The 26304-nt window shown below is 47.9% G+C and overlaps 10 protein-coding genes across 10 annotated transcripts; 5 read left to right on the top strand and 5 right to left on the bottom strand.

Annotated features, from left to right (window-relative positions):
• Window positions 1-878: 878 nt before the first annotated feature.
• On the bottom strand, window positions 879-2679 carry N7520_004828 (glycosyltransferase family 2 protein; the record flags this gene model as incomplete). The annotated part of the gene is made up of 3 exons (XM_057138762.1): window positions 879-1243; window positions 1301-2422; window positions 2472-2679. The coding sequence occupies 3 exons, from the start codon at window positions 2677-2679 to the stop codon at window positions 879-881; spliced, it is 1695 nt and encodes a 564-aa protein (XP_056996969.1).
• Window positions 2680-3374: 695 nt separating this feature from the next.
• Window positions 3375-4530, bottom strand: N7520_004827 (SDR family oxidoreductase; the record flags this gene model as incomplete). Its single annotated transcript, XM_057138761.1, has 5 exons — window positions 3375-3407; window positions 3460-3568; window positions 3625-3680; window positions 3729-4038; window positions 4100-4530. The coding sequence occupies 5 exons, from the start codon at window positions 4528-4530 to the stop codon at window positions 3375-3377; spliced, it is 939 nt and encodes a 312-aa protein (XP_056996968.1).
• Window positions 4531-4907: 377 nt separating this feature from the next.
• On the bottom strand, window positions 4908-6290 carry N7520_004826 (uncharacterized protein; the record flags this gene model as incomplete). The annotated part of the gene is made up of 1 exon (XM_057138760.1): window positions 4908-6290. One exon carries the CDS (start codon window positions 6288-6290, stop codon window positions 4908-4910), a length of 1383 nt encoding a protein of 460 aa, XP_056996967.1.
• Window positions 6291-6504: 214 nt separating this feature from the next.
• N7520_004825 (WD domain protein) lies at window positions 6505-8173 on the top strand (the record flags this gene model as incomplete). Its single annotated transcript, XM_057138759.1, has 3 exons — window positions 6505-7039; window positions 7101-7905; window positions 7954-8173. The coding sequence occupies 3 exons, from the start codon at window positions 6505-6507 to the stop codon at window positions 8171-8173; spliced, it is 1560 nt and encodes a 519-aa protein (XP_056996966.1).
• Window positions 8174-8600: 427 nt separating this feature from the next.
• On the bottom strand, window positions 8601-10915 carry N7520_004824 (RMD1 family protein; the record flags this gene model as incomplete). The annotated part of the gene is made up of 4 exons (XM_057138758.1): window positions 8601-8860; window positions 8914-9099; window positions 9148-10786; window positions 10862-10915. The coding sequence occupies 4 exons, from the start codon at window positions 10913-10915 to the stop codon at window positions 8601-8603; spliced, it is 2139 nt and encodes a 712-aa protein (XP_056996965.1).
• Window positions 10916-12342: 1427 nt separating this feature from the next.
• N7520_004823 (MFS transporter) lies at window positions 12343-14403 on the top strand (the record flags this gene model as incomplete). The annotated part of the gene is made up of 7 exons (XM_057138757.1): window positions 12343-12397; window positions 12445-12626; window positions 12702-12740; window positions 12797-13171; window positions 13220-13595; window positions 13648-13695; window positions 13745-14403. 7 exons carry the CDS (start codon window positions 12343-12345, stop codon window positions 14401-14403), a joined length of 1734 nt encoding a protein of 577 aa, XP_056996964.1.
• A 435-nt stretch (window positions 14404-14838) lies between these two features.
• On the bottom strand, window positions 14839-16455 carry N7520_004822 (MFS transporter; the record flags this gene model as incomplete). Its single annotated transcript, XM_057138756.1, has 1 exon — window positions 14839-16455. One exon carries the CDS (start codon window positions 16453-16455, stop codon window positions 14839-14841), a length of 1617 nt encoding a protein of 538 aa, XP_056996963.1.
• Window positions 16456-17708: 1253 nt separating this feature from the next.
• On the top strand, window positions 17709-19513 carry N7520_004821 (putative MFS transporter; the record flags this gene model as incomplete). The annotated part of the gene is made up of 4 exons (XM_057138755.1): window positions 17709-17860; window positions 17914-18225; window positions 18271-18865; window positions 18920-19513. The coding sequence occupies 4 exons, from the start codon at window positions 17709-17711 to the stop codon at window positions 19511-19513; spliced, it is 1653 nt and encodes a 550-aa protein (XP_056996962.1).
• Window positions 19514-20243: 730 nt separating this feature from the next.
• On the top strand, window positions 20244-21956 carry N7520_004820 (HoxN/HupN/NixA family nickel/cobalt transporter; the record flags this gene model as incomplete). Its single annotated transcript, XM_057138754.1, has 7 exons — window positions 20244-20450; window positions 20504-20514; window positions 20563-20635; window positions 20692-20777; window positions 20827-21105; window positions 21155-21300; window positions 21352-21956. 7 exons carry the CDS (start codon window positions 20244-20246, stop codon window positions 21954-21956), a joined length of 1407 nt encoding a protein of 468 aa, XP_056996961.1.
• A 1942-nt stretch (window positions 21957-23898) lies between these two features.
• N7520_004819 (type-X family DNA polymerase) lies at window positions 23899-25842 on the top strand (the record flags this gene model as incomplete). Its single annotated transcript, XM_057138753.1, has 1 exon — window positions 23899-25842. The coding sequence occupies one exon, from the start codon at window positions 23899-23901 to the stop codon at window positions 25840-25842; it is 1944 nt and encodes a 647-aa protein (XP_056996960.1).
• Between the last annotated feature and the right edge of the window lie 462 nt (window positions 25843-26304).

Raw genomic sequence — 26304 nt, 5'->3', positions numbered from 1 at the left:
CAGACATAATTGCAAGACTAGAAATAACGATTGACTTCCCAAAGGAGTGAATGAAAGTCAGTTACCAAAGTATAAAGTCGGGTCGTTCGCTGCTTCTGGTCGACTTCTCCGGATTCGCTGGTGCGGGTCTGATTCAGGCGGTGAGTTGCTTGAATTACACAGATGAGAACGTCATGGACTGCCGAGAGCCGACGTCAATACAGAAAACCATGCTCGGTAGTGGGTCAATCATTTCCCTATATTCAGTTGGAGTAGAATGAACTCATGAAATGACAGAATGTTAGTCCCGTCGCATTGGAAGGGCTTGGAAATTCGATTATTGTCCTGTACCAGCTAAAAACGCTGTTACCACATGCATAATCGCGGGGGAAAGCCTTCCCCGCATGTAACATAACAGCCGATTACACAATACCGCCCAGGTATCCACTGCGGCTCATTCCGTAGCCGACGGCCGATAGCATTGAACATTGAACAAGCTCAATTTCAATTTCAATCTTTGATTACCGATAGAAGGCTTCTGAGATTGAAGGTCATATTGCTCTGTAAGAATTTCAGAGGAGGGTATACGCGAGGAAATAACTTGTATCAGGCGCCGTGTATGTAAGTATGCTTGGGCAGCTGCGCTATACATAGTGGAAACGCAGGACGATGTAGGGGTGTCATGAGAATTACATACTACGAGGGCGAGACCAAACTTCCATCTATAATGTGTTTATTTATTACTACGAGGGCGAGACCAAACTTCCATCTATAATGTGTTTATTTATTAAACTCAACCCAACTACCTCCCAGCTGCAGCACATTCCTGCTTGCATCGCCTATTGTACCACATGTTCTGAGATTCGGTGGGTTGAATCTTACACTTAATAGCACTGAGCTTAAGCCTTCCGATCGGGATAGTTCGGAGGATCCAACAGATAGGCAACGGGTACCCAGTTGTTTACAATGCTGAGATAGCAAACATGGAGCAGTGGCGGCCAGGCAATTGACGTCAGGAGCTTGATCAGACTCTGATTCCCTGACAGGACAACCGCTGTTGTGTAGAACATCGCTCCCAGTGTCGCGATCAGGACAATGACGTTGCAAAAGAGGCGATTCTCCCATAGGTCTCTGTATAGTCGAATATATGAAGACATTGATGACCCCGTAAGACGATTCCAAGAGTTAGCAGTGCTACCTGTCACGAAAGAACCTTTCGGCTTGCTAGTTAACAGATAGAACCGTAGGATAGAATAGATGTTTCCTATAATAGCGGACCTTGTTAGTCGAAGATTCAAGCCCGAAAAAATGGTAAACTTACCAGCAGCCTGCCACTTATTTTCTAAGTGCGCAAATGGAGCGCTCTGGAAGCCAGTCTGTGCAGCTTGGCAAAACTCATATATCCAGTTTAACAGGATATAAAGTGTTGCCAAGATCACCTGGAGCGTATTCGTAATGCTTGTTGTAGCTGGGATCATATCTCCACATGCAGCGAGGAGGAGAACTGGGATGACAGCAAAGCCAATGAGGCAGCTAACCTCCCCTCCGATAATGCCTACTCCATTCCAAGCAATGTTTCTTTGAAGATCTTTCGGAAACTTCGCAAATGAGGAATCGCGAGAATACATAGAAACTATCTGTTGGGCATGACCAATGTTCCATCGGCTTCTTTGGGCAATATGTCCGGTGATGGATGTCGGAACAAGACCATACTGCAATGGCTCCTGTACTTGGACGGTTTGGTGCCCGAATCCTTGCAACACCAATGATAGCTGCCAATCTTCTGAAAAGGAGAAGGTTGGATAGAGCCCGACGTCCATGATAGTTTGCCGCCTAAATACCGCACCGGAGCCGGCATCTATAGCGCGGCCTAGAATATCTAGCTCTGCGTTTTGGCAGGTGTAGAAATGGCATCGGGCTTGTGAGAGAGGGTCTCCCTTTGGTAGGTTGGAGAAGTACTGACGCGTAGAAACCAGTACCGGGCCCGAAGGAGATGTTTCTAGCAGATGGGGAAGGGTAGCGCGAAGGAAATCTGGTGATGGGATGGAGTCCGCATCTAAGACTGCACAGAACTCCGGTGGATCATCCTTCTGAAGCGTGGTAAGGGCATAGTTCAAGTTGCCCGATTTAGCGAAAACTTGACCGGATTGGCGACCACGGGAATGATAAGATAGATGTGGCCATTGATCCTGTAGCCCTAATACGGTCTTTTTCAACAAGGCCGAGCCCCCGTCATCTAGAAGGCGAACTCGGAAATTAGGATAGTCCATTACACATGCCGCTTGCACTGTTTGCATAATAATGTCGACTGGTTCACCACAGCAAGGTAATAGAACATCCACACGAGGGAGGTCATCTCCTTGAAGACGCAGCCTCTTCCTTGGACCACCATTTTGAACTTTTCCAGCTGTAATAGAACGAAGTTGTTCTTTCCTAGCCAGGTCTACTAAGGTCAACATCAAGGACTACTAATTTTTGGGAAGTTTACTTACGAGCAAAGATCAACTCCACAGCTAACATTATCCAGGTTTGCCATTGGTAAGGGCTAGACAGGACTGCTAATAAGCGGATACCAAAATAAAGATAACCAGTCCAGATTGCGGCTTGAGCTGCATAATAGAGAGATTTTCTGTATTTTTGACCGGAGAGAATCCGCTGATCCGGCGGCAACTCCGAGAACTTAAACGTCTTGGATGCCATTGGAGATCTGGTTCCAAGGTTGCTTGCAGTTCTGGGTTGTGGCGGGGGCTACCAAAAGCCGGAAGGTCTGATCTTCGATTTTAGCAAAGATTCATCAGGGCTAGAGATATACATACGCAGATATATGGGAAATTAAGGGGCGCACTTGGGGGGGAAACATTGGAAAGAAAACCACAAAAAAGGAGGTGAAGCCCCGTGTTTGTGCGTTTCGACGAGAGGCGTCCATCTAGTCCAGCCACTAGTGGATTCTTTTTAGGGAGTAGAAGATCTCCACTTAACTCCGGTGTCAGGAACCAAACCCCCGTGGACTAAAAATAACATTGGAAATTGAATCCCCACTGAACAATATTCAATGCCTGAATTATGATGATTTATCCCGGAAAAGGTCCGAGATAGAAATCAGCTTCAGGTCGTGTACATAGATTGGCCATATATCGTTTGGACCCAGGGCTAGCACCTTGAGGCTATGTCGCGATTAAATTTTGAGCCGATGTTGGAATTTTGTTTAATTGATGCGTTTTACTGGACTCGGCTAGGGGACTTGGGTGGATCTGCAATCGGATAATCCCGAGATATCCGAGGCATCGCTTCGGGCTCTACTGGTCTATGTGTTTCAATCATTTCATCATGGATTGTACCTTCTATGATACAATGTTTACTATGTATGTGCTTCCCCTGTTGAGTGAAAGAGGAATTTATGACTTGCGGTGCAAGGAACCAGCACCCGCCTGATGTTTTTAGCTTCAAGATACCCTCACAGACTTCGGGGATTGGACTTACCTGGTGACTGGGATAGATTAGTGTGTCCGCAATTACAACATTCTCTCTTCGGCCAGCAGCGAAGACAACAACCTCCGCAATATCATCTCCGGTCAATGGCTCAACGCCCCTATAATTTGAAAGTCAGACAAACGAGCTTTTCTATGCCACGACCATCCCACTTACTTGTACACGGCATCAGCCTTGGACTTGTCTCCGTAAAACCGCACGACGGAGAATTCCTGTACTTATGTTAGACATTGCTACGGGAAATTTCAAGGGAAACTTACCGTCTCAACCTGACCAGGGTCAATCTCGATGATGCGGATTCTGGTTGCAATGAGCTCCCTTCGCAATGCATCTGTGAAAGACCGCACCGCCGCCTTGGTAGCACAGTAAATGCTACCTCCGGGGTAAGGCTCGCGACCAGCGATACTGCCAATGTTGATGATATCACCACGGCCGCCCTCCGATCGGCTCTTGAAGATGGGAAGGATCGCCTGGGTCATGTGGATTAGACCGTTGACGTTCGTGTTGAACATCACATTGATATCCTCGGTCGCAATATCGGGGGCCTGCGCAAGGCCCTTGACGAGACCACTGTATGTGAATTCTAATCAGTACTGCTCTGTCCCGCTTGATGTTCGGAAAGATAACTCACGCATTGTTGACCAGAACATCAATGTCTTTGAACTCCTCCGGCAGTGATGGAACAAAGTTTTTGATCTCCTCCGGATTGCTGACATCCAACTTCACAGGAAGCACCTGGACACCGTCGCCGACTTCTGCCTTAATCTCCGCGGCGACCTCCTTCAAGGTATCAATGCGGCGAGCAGTCAGGATCAGCTTGAGATTCTTCGGCGAGGTGCGTGCAAACTCTTTCGCGGTACTCCTTCCGATGCCAGAAGAAGCGCCAGTCACAAGGATGGTCTTGCCCTCCAGGCGCTTTGCCATTGCGGAAGCCATAGTGCGTCGGATGGAGGTGGGGTGAACGGCTAGAGCGAACGAGTTGTTGATTGAAAGGTGAGGTAGGGAGAGCCGAGTCGAGGATAGGGAACAAATTGATCGCAAAGAACTCCTCAAATGGTTCATAGAGAAGAACAACTTTACACCCAACGAATTGCACAGAAAAGAAAAGAAACAGCGGAGCGATAACGTGCGGGGACGCAGTTTGGCGTCATACCGGGTTATGTAATCGCCTGAATATTCGGCCTGAATGCCGATTCAATGATTAGCTTTGGAATGCAGTTTGCAATGGATTTCATGTTGTCGTTACTTGGGTATTCTGTGATTAACCCAGTGTTCGTCATTGAGCTTGGCCCGATACTTATCTGTTACTTCTTAGTTTCCGATTTCAAGAACTGTGGGCACTGTATGGCCATAGCATTATGAATTATATTGGTTTTCCATGTCTAGTGGCATTGGTATCTACAAACGTCAATAATGTACAGTACTGAACAGCAACATGATCACATCCTCGGCACGGGTATGGCAGTCCTACGCCGTTGAAGCTTGCGAGAGTTGATGGTTTCAATCCAGCCACCCGACCCTGCAAGCTCATGAAACGCTTTTTGATTCGGCGGTGCATCCCAAAAATGTTCACCTCCAGCTTTGCGGGTGGACTTCACATCCCGATCATGTTGTTGAACGATGTCTCGTAGAAGCTTGCGAACCCGGCGACTTGGATCCAGGCCAGCAGTATCCATATCACGTAGGAATGAAACCACCGCAGGGAGATCGTTGCAGCTGTACCAGTAAAAATCCATCAACTCGTCGCAAAGGGTCTGAGAGGTTCCCAAGAATGCAGAAGAGCTGCCGTGCGCTTTGGCCGCAGTCCGGAATTGGCTGATGAGTGGTGATTGCGGGAAATGGGTGCTAAGGATTCTGAATGCGAGAAGGAGAAGTTGCGGGTAGAGCTTCGCGACCACGGGGCCAGCTGGGACCGCGGCCGGGATGTTCAACGGCCCGGATGAATGCGCTGCGTTGACAGAGTCGGGATCCAGATTCTGGTCATTTGCACTAATCGGACCTCCTATATGACTTATCATAGTGAAGATCCGTTCCCTACAGACAGCCCAGAGGCCTGCATCGCCCTTGCCCTGCTCAACGGCCTGGAAAAGCTCGGATTCAATTCTCTTCGCCTCTCGCTCCACAATCATGTTCACTGCCTCTGTCAGGGTGACAACGGAATCTGCATTGGTTCCTGCACTGGATACCTCCAAACCCAGATCGCCGATTCGGACATCCTCTGCCTCATAGACTGTTTCCTCTGGTTGGTCGCTTTTGCGAGAAGGGCCTTTGTCTGATAGCGTGCCGTCCTGGAACTTGGCGGCTCGAGACTCCTTGGCGGCGGCGCTTTTGTCCTCCAGGATCGATTCAAAAATGCTCATTACGGCCAAGAGGTCCTCGGTCTTTGGTACCGAATCTGGCTCATGGGTCTCCAGCGGTGGGCTTTTCTGCGCAGTATTCAACCTGGTCAAGAGACCCCCAAAAGCCTCCCGCTCATTTCGAGTGATCGTGTTGAGCTTCAGTCTTGGGGCCGACGGTTTAGTTCCTTTTACTTTTGGGCGAGGAACTGCAGCACCGCGATGACGGAGGTAGCTTGTGCGTCGTGGAGGATCGGTTGGTGTTGATTTTGTGGAGTCATTTTGGTCTTGTAGGTCTGGGTCTGCTGAAGAACCAACTGCTTTTACTTCTCTCCCTGGATCTTTTTGTTCGGTAGAATATTCGCGGTGAAATTGGTGGACCAATGGGGACCTCTGATATAATTGCGAGAGAGTTCGGGTCTGGTAGAGAAATGTTGTGGATGAAGTCGCTGTGGACAGGAGGTAAAGGCGTGGAAGATTTGCCATCGGAATGGGATAAACGCCAGCACTGTTATCCAGCACAGAGTCAAGCTTTATCGGATACCTCCAAGGTGATGTTCAAAAGCCAGAAAGCTGGAGTTGTTCGTTGAACGGTTTTCCACTAAGATGGTCACCTGACCCCGCGTTCTATGTCGCGTATGACCGCGTCTCTTTCACTTCCACATCCTACTCAAGGCTCGATTTCAATACTCTTTTCAAGATGGCCATCAACACGCCAAATGGCCTTTCCGAAATTGAAAGGCAGCGACAGGCGAACATCGCAGAACAAAAGGCTCTTCTAAAAGAGTTACAACTGACGCAGCCCGCAGGGAAATTTGCGAGCCCTGGCACATCGAATAACTCAGCAAAGCCCAAAAAAAGAGCTGCGCCCAAGCGTGTGAAGCAAGAAGAATCTCCAGCTCCACGACGACAGTCGTCCCGCCTCCAGGGACTCGCAGTCGACAGCGAGGTCGCCAAACGCAAAGCGGAAGAACAGTACGAGGCGGCAAAAGAAGTGGAACGTGCTAAGAAGATCAGACGCACCGATTCATTCACTCAAAATGACATGTTCATCGCTGGTCAGAAACTGACGGGACAAAGCCTGATCGGAATCGATGCTGTGAACAAAGGTGTGGCTGAGCCGTATGTTCGCACATTTGGTGATGAAGAGATTGAGAAGACAAACGATAAGGAACTTAAAGCGCTTCGCGAGGAGATGAATGGGTTGCAATTGTGGGATAAGTGGGAGCCACAAAGTAGGTTTCCAACCACGATCAATGTAAGAACATGAACTGAACTGACCTGCCATGCGATTAGGAATCAAGATTACTCCCGAGCGCGTGTATACTATGGCATTCCATCCTTCCGAATCTAAACCTTTGATTTTTGCGGGCGATAAAATGGGGCATCTTGGCATTCTAGATGCCTCACAGGAGAAGCCTGAAGTGAAGCAAGAGGATGAGGAAGATGAGGAGGATCCAGACCCCATCCTGACGACCCTTAAAATCCACACTCGAACAATCAGCTGCATGACGGTTCACCCATCGAAGCCAACTTCGTTGTACACCGCGAGCTATGACAGCTCCATCCGCGAATTAGATCTTGAAAAAACTGTGTCGGTAGAGAAGTATGGGCCGGAATCAACAAACATCGATGAAGCAATTTCCGGCATTGACATGGCCCCCGAGGACCCACATGTTCTATACTGGACTACTCTCAACGGTGGATTTGCCCGATATGACGTTCGCACTCCCAAAAGCACAGTGTCATCATGGCAGTTATCCGAGAAGAAAATTGGCGGCTTCACACTTTGCCCATCTTCTTCCCATCTGTTTGCCACCGCCAGTTTGGATCGCTTCATGCGATTGTGGGATCTCCGGAACCTATCCTTCGACGAGCCAGAGCCCGTCGCAGAGCATGAGAGCCGTCTTTCTGTGTCCCATGCTGCATTCAATGCCGCCGGTCAAATTGCAACGTCCTCATACGATGATACTCTGAAAATCTATGACTTGGGCGCCAAGGGCATTTCAACCTGGCCAAAGGGCCACCAGCTCGGCGATAAGGAATTCCGGCCGGACACCGTCGTGAGACACAATTGTCAGACTGGGCGCTGGGTTACAATGTAAGCCGATCACTTCTTCCCCTTGGTGAATTCCTACTGACCTTTTAGTCTTCGTCCGCAATGGCAACTGAACCCGCAATCCCATATCCAAAAGTTCTGCATTGGAAACATGAATCGATTCGTCGATGTTTACAGTGCTGGCGGTGATCAGCTTGCTCAGCTGGGAGGTGATGGCATCACAGCTGTCCCTGCAGTCGCAGTCTTTCACCGCAGCAAGAACTGGGTTGCTGGCGGTACCGCTAGTGGAAAGCTCTGTTTGTGGATGTAGACATGTATTGATCTTGTTGTTGACTCGGTGTTTTTATTCCTTTTGCTGTTTCCACTGATTGTGGTTGTCTGTGGGCTGGTATCCCTGGAGTTTGAGGTGGGGATTTGAGCAACTTCAATTAGCATGTAACGTTAATGTACACTAAAGTTATGCACATTCAGGTCGTTTAAATTTTCGGTTGACTCTAAACATAATTTAAACGTGAATGGGTCTACTTCCAGCATTGCCATGGTTTACACGATAGAGGTTGTTTGCATTTTTTGGGGGTTAAACTAAGGAGGGTCATGAGATTCCCTAGTGATAGGTTCAATGCAAAATTAGACTGCCACTCAGAGATAAGATATGTAATAAAAGATAATCAAGTATATGCAGATCCACGCCCATCCCCTAACACCTTCTCGGAACTGCGCGGAAAGAATGTTTGCGCCTAGCCCCAAATTGAACCGACACCCAACTCTGTTCCGCTACCGGGCATAGGAGAAGGACAGACACACCCGGGAGGAATATTGGCGGAAGACCACCCCGAAGATGGGGAAGGAATTGATCGCCCCATGGCGCGGGCAAGGATAGTAGTCGGGCTAGAAACAGCACCTTCACGGGCATGGAGAAGCCCGAAACGTAGGAACACCTCTGCCAAGGTGACGAGGATAGAAATGACAATGAGGACAATGATGATCCAGGTTTGGTCTATCAATAATTAGCTTTTCGAATGCTCGCCACTGAAGATGCAAGTAGCTTACGAGAAGTGCGATTGTCGGCTATCGAGTCGGACAGAATTTCTGCAAGGTCTAAGAACACTCGGCAGCGCTCGTTGAGCACCTGGATTCGTGGTTTGATTTCCAGGTATTCTCGAACAGCGAGGTAAAGCGGGTAAAGAGTAGGTTCGCTTTCCCAGAAGAAATTTGGAACGTCGAGCATGTTGGACGCTGTCATGAGTTAGTACTATTCCTTCAAACACGTGGAACTGGACATACAAAGATTGACTTCAACTCGGCTCTTGAAGAGACGGCCAAGAATTCGGAAGACTTCATCACGTTTCATGCCCAACTTTCCGGTCATGGCGAGACGGCGGGGAACATCCTTTGCATCGGCCATTTGACGGGCCATGACCTCCTCGAAGAAACACAATTTTGTGCTTTGGGAAATGCCGTGACTGATCGCCAGCTTGATCATGTGGTCACCACTCCGCAGAGTAATCATATCATTATACACACGAGGGCGTGAGATCTCTGTCGAGTATTCAAAGTGGAATTCCTCTGTCTCAAAGTCTTCCTCGTGCAGCGGCATTGTCGTGAGTGGGATGGGCGTTCCAGTCGCCGATGAGGTTGCAAATGCCAGATCTGCCAGCAGATCCTTCTCCTGTCGCTCAGTAAAGTTCCAGAAGACCACGACGCCGTAACCAAAGACGAACATCTCCGCAACGTTGTAAAGAGTCCGCGCCGGCGCGGGAGATCTCGATGATGACGGTTTGGCCGTTGGAGACACAAGATCTCGCAAAAGAGTGTGACTATCATCAGAGCTGTGACGACGACGAGGAGGCGGCATTTCAGAAGTCTGTTGGTCCTGTTCCACCTCTGTTGAGGTCTGGAAATGGTTAGAGTCACTGGGTGATTCGTTGTTCTCTTGGATGCGACTCTCCTCTTCCGATATGTGGGTCAAGAATCGATCTTGGCTCTGCTCTCGCGAGCTTTGGTCAGAATCGCGTGAGGACTCATCGTGATGTCCCTCGGAGCGATTACGACCCCCAACCGAGTGTTCTTCAAATTCGCCGATGTAATCGTCATGGTGATCACGAAGTTCATTGCGTTCAATTTCCTCGTCCAGGAGGGACTTGCCGCCGGGGAATTTGACAACGGGACTGCTGCGCAAGCGATATCCTTCGTGACCCGGCAAAAGGGGAAGATGGTAGGCTGTGTAGAGACAGTCATCGTACAGCTTGGTCCGGGCCCCATGCCATTCCTTGACGAACGACGCCAACGATCCCATCTTGTAGGCCTGTGCGGTACAGTATGCGGTGACACGAGCGAGCTTCTCTGCACGGCGGGCCTTGGGCAATCGCTCGGCATAACTCTTCGCCTTTTCGGGAGCAATACGTCGCTTTCGGTGCAGATCTTCTTCGGCCAGCAAAGGTGCAACGTCATTGTCGACGCCAAAATCACCGCCTAGTCGCTTCTGCTCCTGCAGCTGGCGTCTGATTAATTCCGGATCCATATGTTTTTGCTTGGCCAACAGATCCACAAGCTCCTCATCCACATGATCGGGGTCATCGTCTTCGTCGTCTTCCGCGGTGTCTTCCTCGCCGACGCCGCCCGTGTCGGGAAGAAGAACGAGCTTCTCGCTGACTTTGGTTGTCCGTGGGGGAAGGCGCGGTTGTGCTGCCAGTCGTCCAATAGTGCCAGTTGAACTGGGGAGTGTTGAAGATCCGCTGGCATGGCCCATTAGCCCACCCGATGGCAGTCGACGTGGTCGCGAGGTTGGCGGCGGCTGCCGTTGCTGCATTGAGGGAACATCAGAGGCATATTGGAGCACATTATCGACGGTGATGAAACGGGTGGCAGGAGATCGGTGTCGTCGAGTTGTGGAGGCGGGCTGATGATCGCGAGAATCGGTGACCTGAATAATTGGTCAGCTCAACGCTTTCTGCAGGTCGGAGATTACCTGGGTGATTGCTTTTGTAAAAGGTCGTACCAGAACGGTCGGACTCCGTTGACTTGTGCCCCGTCCACGGGCAGGAGGAGTCATGGTTGTGCAATTCTCGAATGAGAAGGACTTAATGGAACAAGAGGGGACCACGATAAGATCTCAAAATGAGGACATTCGCATTCGACTTTCCAGCTTTCCCCGTTACGCTAGACCGGATTTGACCTAGTGGAGGACGGTCTGACGTAATGAGTTTGGCGTCGTTGGCCTTGGTGCCTTAACGCCTCTGGCATAAACTGATACTTCATGGATTCTTTCTGAATTTACTTTTCTAAGTAAGTTAAGGTACTAAAACTATGTACTAGTACCAACCCATATACTACATTGATAAACGTATCACATTTTATGAGGAATACATCAAGCAGCATAAATTTTCTTCCAGATGTTCACTTAACATCCCTTGCAAATTCGCGCGATGACCGCTACGAATCTCAAGCCTACTCAAATGTTGAATTCAACAAAAATCAGGTGCCTGGCTTCTTTTTTCACTATGAAGATTTAAGACCATAGCTTTTAGGTTGGTGATGGTGAATCGGCGAGATGTCCGACCCCTCAGAGACGCAAGCGGATGTACAATCCATCATTTCTTGGCACAGCAAATTACCTTCCCAAAAAGGCATATCAACATTCTTTAGTTGATCAAACGAAGAAGTAGCTCTGAAGAAATCATTCTTATAATATTTCTTGCTCATTTAGAGATCCTTTGGAAGGATGTGGAGCCATTCGGATCCGGCTTCCTGTTTCAACATGAGTCAACCACCCTGAATGAATCCCCGCGAATGCCAAGCAACATCTGCTAAAACTTTGTCACGGACCCGGACCGGCACCGGGTTTCAAGTACCAACTTTTGCAGGTTCTGTTGATCATGTTTGGAGATCCACGGGATCCGTTTGCTTCCCATGCCAATAAGCAGAATTCTTGAAGGTTTCTCGATTGTTGAGGCTGATCTGTGTGATGTATAGATATCCATCTCGTTAGTTGGCTCATAATTCAGATTCCAAGACGCATGCGGTTGTAACTTTGTCAAATGATCAGTTTGCAAACGACTTAATTGCCTCGCTCTGTATCGAAGTCGGATAGATGTGCGAGGTTTCATGTGAATTCAGACCTTTGCCACTGGGAAATGCCCAAAGTTTGCAGAAATGCCGTCTTAACCGAAGTACTTAGTTGAGGATCAACATGCATCCCTGCCTCATTCGAATTGACTAGGCTGGAAGTTCTCACAAGCCTGGCTAGAACACCGCACACAGACTCATGTTATGTCTGCTGTAGGGCGTGGACAATGTCAAGATATTCGATGTGGAGACAGACCCAGAAAATATCCAATCTCATTTGCTTCTTACCCCAAATACCCTGCTAGAGTGGAGATTTACTTTACTAAACTCCATGGGTTCTTTATAATCCCACCTCCCACCTAGATCTGCATCTAGTGCGTTTTTGTCAATTCGATGTGAAACCCAAATATCACCATGTCGAACCATTTTCCAGTGGAAGAAAATTTACAGAGGGCTCTTTCAGCGACAGGTCAGTAATCCCTAATCTTGACTTGGTCTTATTGACACTTCTCACAGAGGATGTACCCATATCTCCTAATGAGTCATTAGGAGACTCAGACCAAGACTCAGGCGTCCTACACGAACCTATTCAAGAGCGCTATGAAAATCCATCATATGCCCGTTTCCGCCAGATAGCATCAAAGACGATCGTTTCCTTTGGGTCCAATGACCTTGATAACCCGGTCAACTGGAAAAATGTACAGTAAAACCACCGTCTGGATGATTGGAGCTTTCGCGTACCAAGAAAGTTGGTAGACTAACGAAGACCACAGAGACGCAAGTTTCTAGTGCTTGCCGCTGGTGTAATGCAGGTGAGTGGCAGCTGGAAGTATCCTTCTGGTGGGTCTGACATCTGGCCGTATCTTAGGTCATGAACAGCACAATTGCTTCTTCAATATGTAGCAACGCAATTCCTCAGATTGCGGCAGAATTTGATATCGAAAATCAACAAGCCCTGGTCTTGCCCATTTCGATTTTTCTGATCGGCTACATCCTGGGGCCTCTTCTGTGGGGTCCAAGCTCCGAGTATTTTGGGCGCAGGCGCCCTTTACTCATCGCATACTGTGGTTTTATGATTTTCATGCTAGCATGTGCTGTTGCCAACTCGTATCCATCTTTGCTGGTCTTTCGTCTCCTGAATGGAATGATGGCATCGGCACCGATCGCCACAGTGGGTGGATTGTTTGCGGATGTACAGGACAATCCAACCAAGAGAGGCCGTCTAATGGCCTATTTTATGGCTGTGAGTTAGTCACCCTCCATTCACATTTCCACATAGCTAAGTTCATAGTGTACTACTTTTGGACCGATAGTGGGTCCCTGGATATCAGGGTTTGTCGCCGTCGTGAGTTGGCGATGGTGCTTTTGGATTGGCCTTATTTGTTCTGGCGCATCCTTTCCCTTAATCATCATGATGCCGGAAACATATGGACCTGTTGTTTTGAAGCGACGTGCGATGAAGCTTCGAAAAGACACTGGAAATTCAAATATTGTGTCCCCACTGGAGGTCGAGAGTCGTGATATTCGGCAGATGTTCCTCATCACCATCTCACGACCATTCCGCATGATCATCCACGAATATATTGTGTCTCTGACATCTCTGTACCTCGCCCTAGCATATGCCATTTTCTATCTTTATTTTGAGGCATATCCTATCATCTTCCAAGGTTGGTTCTGCAAGCAAAAGCATCAGCTCGCATGTTAATCTGATTCAAACAGATTTATATGGAATGAGTGCTGGCATTGCCGGTTTGATGTTTCTACCTAGTAAGGTCACGATCCACTACAAATGTAACCGCTCTAACTAGATTGAAAGTTGGTATCGGCGCTATCCTGGCATGTTTCGTCTTTATCTGGTATGACGGCTACCTTGCTCGAGCAAAGGCCCGCAAAGCCCCCTGGGCCGAAATCGAAGAATACCGACGACTTCCTCTCGCGTGCCTTGGTGGTCCTTTGTACGTTATTTCACTGTTCTGGGTGGGCTGGACTTCCTCTGAAAATATCCCTTGGGTGGTCCCATTCCTTTCTGGAATACCCTTTGGAATGGGCTATCTTCTCATTTTCATGGCGATGCTGAACTATCTTACCGACGCATACGAAACCTTGTCAGCTAGCGCCCAGTCAGCTGCGAGCTGCACCAGAAGCATTTTGGGAGCAGTGCTTCCCCTTGCTGCGAAGCCAATGTTTAATCGACTGGGTATTCACTGGGCATGCAGTCTCATCGCCTTTTTAGCCTTAGGTGTCTCGATTATTCCATTTGCCTTTATCCGTTACGGTGACCGTATCAGAGCCAACAGCAAATTCTGCCAGGAGCTCAAGCGCATCAAGCAGCTTGAACAATTGGAGCTTGAGCGAGAGGTGAACCAGCAAGATGGGGACACTGATTTGGAAAAGATTCCGACAACTCACACTGGAGAGATAATAAGAGTTGATACCGCTCGCAGTCACGCCGACAAGGCTTCCATTATTTGTTAGGACTTCCCCAAGTCGGCGGCTGTTCGCAAATTTGCAATACTTTCCTTTGCTTTATTCTGTGCAAAATATTCAGGTTATTCAGGTTTTCTAGCACAAGTTTGTTTGAACGCCCAAAAGTCATTCTCATGCTTTCTTCTCACGATTGTTATGATATAATAATGGGTTTATCCTTCATGTTTAAATATAATTCAGCCAATGGCGTTTAATTATTACTTTATGTAATATTCACGGGTTACAGCTTATCAACTACCTTTTAATCGGACATGAATTTGAAGCATTTGAATGTGACGTTGATCTCAACATTTCCAGGTACATTGAAAAAGAGTCAACTTTTGGTTTCTGAATAAATAAACCGGTCTCTTCCCTATCTTCTATCCTTAGCCCCGATGTATGAAGTTTCTAATAGCACTATTTTCCTATAATAATACGAGAGTTTCAATCCTTTACCCTTGAGCTCTTTTTCTCCTTGTGATCCTGCCAATAGCCTTTCGCAACGAAAGTCAGACTCAATAAAATACCCAACCCAGTCAATCCAATGGCAAAATACCAAGCACCGCGATACCCAAGCAAGACATCAGCGGGCGTTTTTCCACCTTTGTTGACGTGCACCTCGATTGTGCCCGCGAATCCCAATCCAAGCGAGATACTGTAGTTCACGACCGTAGCAATCAAGGCCGCACCCATCCCTTGATGCTCCTTTTTGACGGCATTCGAAAAGATAACTGTCGCCGCAGGGAACGACGTATCCATGCCAAATGGGATGACCAGCATGCATACAAACAACTGAGCCCAGTACGTTCGATGCACCGGGGCTGTCGCCACCAGGATAGTACCCACCATGAAACATATCAGCGAAAAAGTTAAGACCCATGCCGCGCGAACGTGATGCAGCAGGAATCCAGTAGCCACGGATGCGAACGCACCTGATACGGCCACGGGGCAGATGTACGCAGCGAGAAGCAGCGGTGATGCGCCCCTCAACACCTCGATGAACTGCGTCAGATAATACACCCAGATGCCAAAGCAGCCCCAGCCGCAGGAAATGCAGCCAACCACGAAGATGATGTCACCCGTGAATACCTTGAACGGCACAAGCGGCATCGCGGCCCAGCGAGACTCGATGAAGAAGAAGCAGATCGCGAAAAGAACACCGAGGATCAGGCAGACGTAGATGTAAGCTTGTTGCCAACCGTATGCGGGACCTTGGTTCCATGCAAAGTTGAACAAAACCAGGGCTGCGACACCAGTAACGGCCCCAGGAATATCGAGCATTTGAAGCTTTTCTTTTAGTCCCTTGTCTTGATTAGGCGAATGGCTTGGTGATGGGATGATCAGGGTGCTGAAAGCGGCCAGCAGGACGAGGGCGATAGCAAAACTCCAGAATGTCCACGGCCACCAAGCTAACTCAAACAAGCCAGAGAAGACAAATCCAAAGACACCACCACCGGGTGCACAGGCGCCAAATAACGCGAATGCCATGTTCTTCCTTGGTCCGGGTGGATATGAGACTCCTAACAGCGCAAGTCCATTGGGGAGCAAAGCAGCCGGGCCGAGTCCCTGAAGGACTCTGGCGAAGATAAACAGGTACTGATTCGAGTAGACACTGAGTCCCGCGACCATACTCCAGATAGCGAACCACAGCATACCGAGTACGAAAATACGTTTGTAGCCAAAGAGATCGCCGATCCGACCGGCGACCAGGATAAACGTTCCCGCCGTCAAGCTGTAGCCGGCGATAAACCAAGAAAGTACGCCGGGGTTTGTGACCCCGAAGCTGTCGCCGATCTGGTGTAGAATACCCAGTGTTTGCGTTAAGCCCACTTGGGTCGTGAACTGAGCCGTGCATATCGTTGCGATGAAGACGCACTCGTGGAGCAGTGACATATTGTCAGCGGCGTGGGTAGATTCGTTTGTCTTTTGATCAGCATCGTAGGTGATGGATATGGTTCTTTTTTGCTCATTTACTGGTATCTCTTGAATCTCATCATGCGGAGCTCCAGCCTCGTAATGAGGCTGTCCGTCTGCATCGATTTCATGACCCAAATTCGCCATGGTGTGGGCTTATCTCTTGGACCCGGCCAGACTAATGCTCAAGTGCTACAAAGTATTAGATGCACATTTGAGATTTTGAGATTCGAGAAAATTTTGCACTAACCGTATGTCGAGGATACAGAAAATTCAAAATTTTCAAAGTGTGGGATTGCGCACAACTGGGAAACCTGAAGATGCATATATCATATGTGCAAGTGAGCTCTACCAGAATATATTCGTATCAGCTACATAAGAGGTAACGTCACGTGCTTGATGGGATCATCGACTTTCCACATTTCGACAGTGCTTGACAGGAACCGCCTGTTAACAGTGTATTTGAAGAATTTGAGAGGTTACATTCAATGTTTGACCCTTGGGGTGTGGTTCTATTCAGGGCGGAATTGATAAATGGTAAAGATGGGCCGTTTCCGGTCATCACTGATCAGCCACCGACATACAGTACCTTCTCACCCCAATTTTCGATGTTTCTACAACTCTCTGACTTTGTTTTATTTTCTAATGTATCTGCATAACAAATTTAAATAAATTTCCAAGGTTCTGACACTGAGAAAGGTTAAGGAAAAAGATGCCCCACATCAAGCCGAACTCGCAACAGGTTCTTGACCCCTCCAACTAGATCCTCCCGTCTGTGGAGACCTTGAGTGACCTGATGGAAACTAAGAATTCTCCGCCAGTCCGAGCTTAAGCGAGCAAAACCCGGAGACACTAGGAGAACTTCACAATAAGGTTATTCTCGGTGAGATGTTGGGGTTGGACGCCGAGAACCGGAAAGGACTTTTTTACTCAACCTCAACCACCCAACATCTTCAATTTTTTCTTTCTAGAGGACTTTGAAAAGTGTGCGTCAGCTGTATTGGGCGCCAAGAACCCATATCTTTATCTCTATCAGATCGGACTTCTCCGCCTTGAACTTTTTCCCCTCCAATTTTTTCTTAGAGCGGTGTACTCCGTAAACAAGACGACATCATTTCATGGTTTAAGGTAAGTTCAAAGTTGACCGGGTATATTCTTCTCCCCATCGCCGCTAGAGATTCGATAAGCGATAAACCTCGGCAAAGGTTGAGCGAGAAGTTCTTCGGGAAACGTTATTTTGAACTTGCAAGGATTTTCAACTAATAAATTCTTCTAGTCGTGCTCCAAAGATAAATAGACCCGACGTGAAATCACGAGTTCGTGTTGATGTTGATTGTTGATTAAAACGGGTCGCCTGATTATATTCGGCAACGGACCTGCTAAAAGAAGAATTACGCAAAATGAGTACTGAAGCATCGGAGTCCGCGATGCGCGCTCCAAAGGAGCCTGTTTCCGATGTCTACGAACCTCCTCAGGATACATCCGAGTCTGAATCTATGAATGGACTCTCCCCAGACGAGTTAAGCGACGATCATGTCGAACGCATCTACAAGTCAGGACTCATCTCAATCTCTGGTTATGGTTATAGTGCTAATAGCTTGACAGTAAATTGGATTGGCGGATTATTCCTGCCCTCTGGGTTCTTTACTTCATGGCGTCGGCCATTCGCTCAAATGTCGGCCTGGCGCAAACTATGAACGAAGCTGCTGGACACGACATCGGAACTGTGCTGCACATGAATAGTCACCAGATATCAACCGCACTGGCGTTATTCTATGTCGGATATGTGGTTTTTGATTTACCCTCTAACCTGGTCATGACACGGCTGAGTCCACATGTGTGGATGAGTCGCATTATAATTAGTGTCGGATTGATCGGCACATGTATGGTAGCTATGAAAGCAGCTTGGAGCTTTTAGTACGTCCAACCCTCCTACCAAGAGAACCAGTCTAACAGATGCAGCTTGCTTCGCCTTCTATTGGGTATCGTTGAAGCAGGATTGTGGCCGGGTATGACCTACTACTTGACCCTGTTCTATCCGCCATCTCGAATTGGCAAGCGAATTGGTCGGTACTTTACTGCCGCGCAAGTCTCGGCCGCTGTCGTGGGTCTTGTCTCTGCGGGATTCCAGAAAATGGACGGAGCCAGAGGCTACGTTGGATTCCAATGGATGTTCTTGATTTGGGGCGTGATTACTATTGCACTTGGATTCGTTTTGCTATGGTGGCTACCCGATCGGCCTGTCACACCTGGTGAAGAAGAACCTCCTCGCGGGTGGTTCATGCGTTGGGTTCCACGCAGTAGCCCGGCCTTGAAGGGTCGTGATGCGCTTATCCACTACCACGACTTGAAGCGTGTCTATCATGCTCCTGCATGGAACTTTCGGGACTTGGTTCATGTCTTCATGGACTGGAGGCTGTGGCCGCTGTTGATCATGTACTTTGGCGTTGTTGGAGTTGGAATTGGTGTCCAACTCTACGCGAACTTGATTATTCAGGCAATCAACCCCTCGTTGAATGGTGTTGACGTGAGCTTGCTGACTGCTCCTATCTGGATTGTAAGTGACCCAATAAAAAAGGCTTAATTCACTTCTTGCTAACCGCGCTTCTAGATGGATCTGATTGCTATCTTGCTTGTGACACCCTTCTCCGACCGCTTCCATCGCCACCGTGCTCTGTTCTTCTCCATTCCAACATTGCTCCAGATCCTGGGTCTGCTTCTCACCAGCTACGCTGGCACTGACGAAAACCCCTGGCCACGGTATGGTGGATTGCTGATCGTCGGATTTGGCCTCGGACCTACTGTACCCATCACCATGACGTGGACAGCAGAGATCTTCCAGCGCCGCCACGGCGAAGTCGGCGTGGCTGCAGCCTCTGCGGTTGTCTCTGGTTGGGGAAACCTTGGTAGTATCATGACAACCTACGCTCTGTACTCTGGATGGGCGAGTGACGCCAATGCTCCCGGAAGGCAGAAGTACCGGAAGAGTAACCTGGTTATGATTGGCATCCTGATCGCTAGTATCTTGGCCGCAGTGCTGATGCAAGTGGCCCTTCACTTCACGGATCGTCATGAACGTGACTCTGAGGAGCAAGAAGATGCCTTTGATGGTGCCGCGCGGAGGGAGGTGCAGCAGCGTGGACTACGGGGTTTGGGATCAGGGATGGGTCAGTGGTTGCGGCGCGGCAAACCTGACCAGAAGTAATTTGCGATATTAATATTAGGAAGATAATCTTATTTCATGACCTAGCTAAAGATAATACACGACATCGATTTTTGAACCATTTTCAATGTCAACATTTGAACATTCATATTCATTATCGTACTTCCATCGCCGATCCCCGGGTTTTGCTTGAATGCCTGAGCTTGCCGACCGGGTGATCTCAAGTCCTGTATTTCAGCAAGATGGTGGAGTCATATTTCACGCAGTGGAGATGGAAACCAAGAAATTATCATATTAGAATCGATAGAATGAATAATAAATATCATCTCCATCGAACCGGCATCCTCCGTTGCCCCGCCATATCACGTGTTTATCCCCCACTTGCTCCTCTGATTACTGGTTGCGGATGATTATTTTGCCTCGAAAAGACGGATGGAGATAATTCAGAGAGACTTTATCTTACTTGGTCCAGCAGCTGAGGTTTGTCTACTTTGCGCATTTCTGTTGTGTTTGTAGGAAATTTCCCCGCCAAGTGGATCTAAAGCTGTCGGGGACCTTGGCAGGAAAGGCGACGATAAGACTAGCAGAAAATTCTGCTACAAAGTATCCAAGATTGCTGCAAGCCAAGTGAAAGCCAAGACTAAGAGCAAGAAACATATAATAGGTGGCAGTCTCTGTCGCTGCGCTCCGATTGAAGCTGCAGGGATTTCATCCGATCTCGAGACCTGCATTTCCACAGATCAGCATATAGTTGACCTTCTGATATCTGAAAATGACTTCCTTTGTTGACGAAAGGCCTGCGGATTCGACCAGTCTGGAAAGTGACAAGAAATGGAGCTTACAGCCTCTGATCCGTAAGGTTGAGCGGTCCCATAGTCGAATGCCGGGAATTCGAAAGATTCCTTTTCGAGCCATCGCCATCATTACTCTGATTGCATTTTTGAACATCATTGTGTGGGTTGCGGCGGCGGTTGTGCTGGTATGTTCAGTCTCATTTGTGGATCAAGTGGAAACAAGCTAACGGCATGACAGCACTTTCATCCGTATGTTTTCTTGTCTGTCCTGTCCACACACTCCAACTAATAGTTTAGATCAATGGTATCCACTGCAGCTCTTGCATACTCCCTTGGGTTGAGACATGCTTTTGATGCGGACCATATTTCTGTAAGTGACCTCAGATCCATGCTTCGATAAGTGCAGGCTGACACGAATATCATAAGGCCATCGATTTGATGACACGTCGATTATTGGCAACCGGACAAAAGCCTGTCACTGTGGGAACGTTCTTTTCACTCGGGCATTCCACGTGAGTAATAAGCCAATAATATATGCTGACCGTACTGACGTATTATTAGGATCGTGATCATCACATCCATTGTGGTCGCAGCTACAGCTGCTGCAGTATCCTCAAAGTTCGATAGCTTCAGCACTATCGGCGGAATCATTGGTAGCTCCGTCAGCGCAGCTTTTTTGATCCTCCTTGGACTGATGAATGCCTATATTCTATTTAAATTAATCAAACAAATGCAAAAGGTGTTCAACTTGGCCGAAGGAGAAGAGGACGAAGCATGGAAGATCGAGGGTGGAGGACCGTTATTTGCCATCCTGAAGAAGATGTTCAAATTAATTGACCGGTATGTTGCAACAATTTTGCTCATTCATCACCAGCTGACGAATTTTTAGTCCTTGGAAAATGTATCCTCTTGGTATTCTGTTTGGACTTGGTTTTGACACCTCATCAGAGATTGCGCTGCTCGGGATCTCGTCCATTGAGGCTGCCAAGGGAACATCATTTTGGGTCATTTTGATTCTTCCTGCATTGTTCACCGGTGAGTGGATCTGAATGCTGATCAACGTAAATTCTCGCTGACCATTCCTAGCTGGTATGTGTCTTCTGGACACCATTGACGGAGCCCTCATGTTCTCCCTGTACATCCAGCCTGCACAAAACTTCCTTTCCCAAAAGGCTGCTGCTAGTGATGATTCTGAAATAGCCTCAATCGATGGTGACGAATTACCTCAGTCCAGAGACAACCACCGAGACCCTATCGCATTCCTGTACTACTCGATCGTGCTCACCATCTTGACTGTCATCGTTGCCATTGTGATTGGAGTAATCCAGCTCCTTACCATGGTTCTTAGTGTGACCAATGCCACAGGAAAGTTCTGGGATGGCGTACAAGTGGCCGGCGATTATTATGATGCGATTGGAGGTGGCATTTGCGGTTGCTTTATTATATTTGGAGGACTGAGCGTTTTGGTTTATAAGCCATGGCGGAGATGGATGGACCGACGTCACGGGCGCTCGACTATGAATGATGAAGAGCGATACCGTGATGATGCTTCTAGGCCGGAGGATACCATTATTACTAGCTGTGGAGTTGGTGAGGGCGTGTATGAGCGTGATCAAACTACCGTTGATGTCAAAGGGTCATCTCGTGTCACAGCGACCGTGGAACGACGGATTGAAGAGGAGATCGTTTAAGACCACCAAATGGTTTTCCAGATCTGGAGATACCGTTGTCTTAGACGCGCAAAGGAAGCGCCAAAGTTCTGTTTTTCCGAAAGAGTGAAAGTCTAACCTTAGAAGCGGATGGCAATGAATATACACACAGATCAAGATGTCGTTCGAATATTGGTCAATTGATCCAATGGCCCTAGTTAATTAAGGTCCCGAGGTCATAGGATCAATCCCATCCAGACTTCTTTACCTAGAATCTTTTGCTGATCCGTGCCAGCCTTTCTACGCTTACGCGGAAATGGTTTACTTCATTTCCTTTCGTGCGATCAAATCTAATAATCATCAAGCCGTTCTAAGATGGGACTGACCAGCATGTAGGGCTATTACTTACTTCGCCATCAGCATTGTCGTTTCGTAATAGAGATTTTGTGGGTACATGAGCAGGGAATGGCGTTCAATTCTTGTAATTGATGATTGAGATGTGCCAGGGCATTATTCTCAGGGCACTGGCAATGGAGTTAGAAGCGCATTCAGTGTATGTAATTGTATCACGAGTCACTCAGCTGGACAGTAGTTGAAATTCAAATGACTGTATCTGTTCACTGTTGAATCGAGTTCTCAGGTGTCACCGTCAGCTTCCTGCTTAGGACAAGGGAGGCAACTGAGTTCTAAATGTGTGTATTCGTGGACGATCATCGCCAATAATCTTCATCAATAGCGTTCCGGTTAATGGTTGCGCAGCACACTTTGTGCGCATTGGAATGAGATAATCTAGATTGCCAAGTAAATTCTCGTTCGAATCAGGAAACCTCAATTGGTCAAGTTGAAAATGTTTGTACATCGAAGACAGGAACCAAATCGGAATAGGCGAAAACCATGGGGTGTAACTTTTCACTGTGTCTGATGCTTATAACGTAGAGCAGTATAAAGATCATTCATATCACATTATTTGTAGGACTAGTTCGTCACTGATTATACTATACTATCTTTCAAACAAGCTCCTTGCCTTGAATTTCGCCGCAATGAGGATATCGGTTCTAATTCCACAGGCTGGTCTTCTGTCATGTGCATTTGCCGCACCCGTCGATTTCGACCCTAATAACCCCAATGGAATGACCCCATGTTTGGTATGGATTCAATCCCATTACCTATCATGTTACTACCTCTTACATAACATCCATAGCTCGTATGTAACGAACAAGCCGCTATCGTGGGACAGTGCTGGAAAGGCATCACAGATACCGCATGCACTTGCCCGAGTATACCATACTTAGACAAGTTGAAGGAATGCATCAAGGCATCTTGCCCGTACTCTGACTGGGAATGTATGTTATTGCGATGATCCCATGGTTGATTCCGGTGCTAACTGTAATGATAGTGGCCGTCAAGCTACACGTTGAGGTCTGCAAGACCCCTTTCTTAGAAGGAACCTCACTTTGAGATCATTTGGTTGCATGGCTTTGCAGAGACTTTCGTAAGATTTCTGAGTTACACATAGCTGGGACAATTGCATTAGTCGGAAGGCAAAGATGGCATTCTGTAGTATTGGAAACGACTGCTAACACAGTCACAAATGAATCACATTGAAGATGAGAATCCAGCTTAAGCATCAAGTGATTGTGCTATGATAAGATAGAATTCTTTTCATAATCTACGTATCGTGACAATAATCAATATGTTTCACTGAGGACGGTAAAAAGTGATAGATGACGTCATTTGCAAGTCCCTACCGCGTCCGAAATCCAAACCTCGCCTCTTCAATCGCCACAACTCGCGTCAGCATGTCCAAGCTTAAACTTTCATCCTATATCATCTTCTTGAAAACACTCACATCTCTCGTATATAAGAACGGTGATTTTGCCTTGAACTCTTAGAGCGCGACGCGATTCAATCATGTCCAGGGATTGCTGCATGAACATGTGGTTAAGATCACGATAACCCGTTTGCTGCACATATATACAAAAGAATGGTTGGAGAGACTCCCCTGGATACTGTATCGTCGGAAATCCATGAGGTCGATCAGGAGAGAATATTTTCGGGGCAGCCTCCAATATTCATTCTCCCCACTCATATGACCCTGGACAAGCTACACGAAACTGAAAACTGCTTGATTAAACATGGAGGGAATCTGACATATGATATTGGCGAGGCGGGCTTGGTCTTGGGGACAATCAGCCATAAGAAACGTGCTGCGCTGGAGCTGCGCTCGCGTGGAATATGGACAGAAGAAAAACCAACTTCGGTCAGTATTGACACAGAGCCCCGGCGGAAGCGACAGAAAACTGTCAAATCGGATCTCAACGTGAGTGCTACGGAGTTTGTGGATCTCACTGTCGAGTCCGATGAAGTGACAAGTCAGCACGACCCTTCTCGGATAATCGCACCGGTGACCGATGATCAAACAGTTACAGTTGTCAAATTGGATTGGCTAGATAGCTCAATCAAAGCCAGAGAATCTCTTCCTCATGATCTATTCCTAGTCTACAAGGGATGGAAGAAGACATCTGCATCAGCCAAACCTGTCTCGCCCACCCTGATACCAAGCCAGATCATTCAAAGGGCAAGAGAGGATGCAGCCAATTTTTCCCCATCCAAAAACCAATTTCAAGCGCGCCGCTTCAAACACTCCACAGACGGTCATTCCAGCCAGCGAGACCCACCTGTCCTTTACCGACAATCCACCTCCGAGCACGACGAGACTATCTCACTCCCAACTCAGCCAGAATGGGTTCGCAATCAAGTGCTGTATGCTTGCATGCGCTCAGCACCTCTTCACACTCCAAATGAAGAATTCATCTCTCAGCTCGTCAAGATCCGTCGGATCCGGGAGCTAACACTGGACGAGATTGGCGTGCGAGCGTATAGCACATCAATTGCCGCCGTGGCTGCATATCCCTACGTCATCAAGCGACCCAGTGAGATCATCGCTTTGCCTGGGTGTGATGTGAAAATTGCCAATTTGTTCGCGCAATTCCAGCAACATGGAGCGTGCAGTCATACCGATGACGATGAAAAATCTGATGCAGCGGGGACTTTGGAGAGTGATCCAGCCCTGCGTGTGTTGAACATTTTCAACGACATATGGGGTGTTGGAGCTAAGACTGCTCGGGATTTCTATTACCATCGTGGCTGGAGAGACCTCGACGATATCGTGGAGCATGGCTGGACCTCTCTCTCCCGCGTGCAGCAGATTGGAGTCAAATATTACGACGAGTTCAAAGCGGGCATTTCCCGGGCCGAGTCCGAGAGAATTGCGGCAATCGTTCAGCACCATGCTAATCAGGTGCGACCTGACGCTAATGGCGAGGTTGAAGCGATTTTAGTGGGCGGCTATCGACGTGGGAAGGAAATCAGCGGCGATGCGGATATTATCATAACCCATCGTGATGATGCTGTCACTCACGGTCTTATTGTTGATATCGTTGCGAGTCTTGAGAAGGAACAATACATCACCCACACACTTTCTTTGCATCTCACTTCAACGCTTCGCGAACAGCAAACATTACCTTTTCGAGGCGATGAAACTGGAAAGCATTTTGATAGCCTCGATAAAGCGTTGGTGGTTTGGCAAGATCCCAATTTTGATGATGCGAATTCGGGTGATCAGTCCAGTCGAAGACGAAATCCCAACCCGCATTATCGTGTTGACATCATTATATCGCCTTGGAGGACCGTCGGCTGTGCGGTACTTGGTTGGTCCGGTGAAACAACTTTTCAGCGGGATTTGAGACGACATGCGAAAAAGGCCCATGATTGGAAATTTGATTCTAGTGGCATACGGGAACGCACTTCTGGGGGTCGTATTGTGGACTTGGAGCACGACGGTGATACCTGGGAAGCTAGAGAAAGACTAGTCATGGAGGGATTGGGAATCGGGTGGAGGCCGCCTGAGGAGCGGTGTTCACGATAATAACATTGTAGTAATTTTCAAATTTCCCGAATATATTGCGAGGACCTTGATTACGGCCTACATTAATGCAAGAGAGCCGATATTAACGAGCAGCCCTGATTAACTGGGTTTTTCCCTAGTCGGGGTCTTTGGAATACCTCGCACTGAGCATGCTGCGTAGATAATGGCTGCATGGGGGATGGAATATAGATCTATAAGGATTCTTCCTCCACTCGAGACAATTCACAAAAATCCGCTTTATCTGTGTGATAACGACATATATCATTCGGCAATTCAATATTTGATGGATGACAACGCATCCGGTGGATGGTGTTGACCCCACATCTCCTCATCTCGGAGTTGTGTCCGAGGGGGGAAGATCACATCCACGGCAAAAAGCTTCTTTACTTTGCTTTATCAGCATGAGAGTTACAACCTTGCCCCGCACATCTACTTATTTATCTTCTTCTCACCTTTAAATAT

This window comes from Penicillium odoratum (assembly GCF_028828045.1).
Source record: "Penicillium odoratum strain IBT 22623 chromosome Unknown utg000004l_segment0_segment0, whole genome shotgun sequence".
Taxonomy (NCBI): Eukaryota; Fungi; Ascomycota; class Eurotiomycetes; order Eurotiales; family Aspergillaceae; genus Penicillium; species Penicillium odoratum.
Note: the sequence above shows the minus strand (reverse complement) of the source record. Positions and strands in the feature narration are given on the sequence as shown.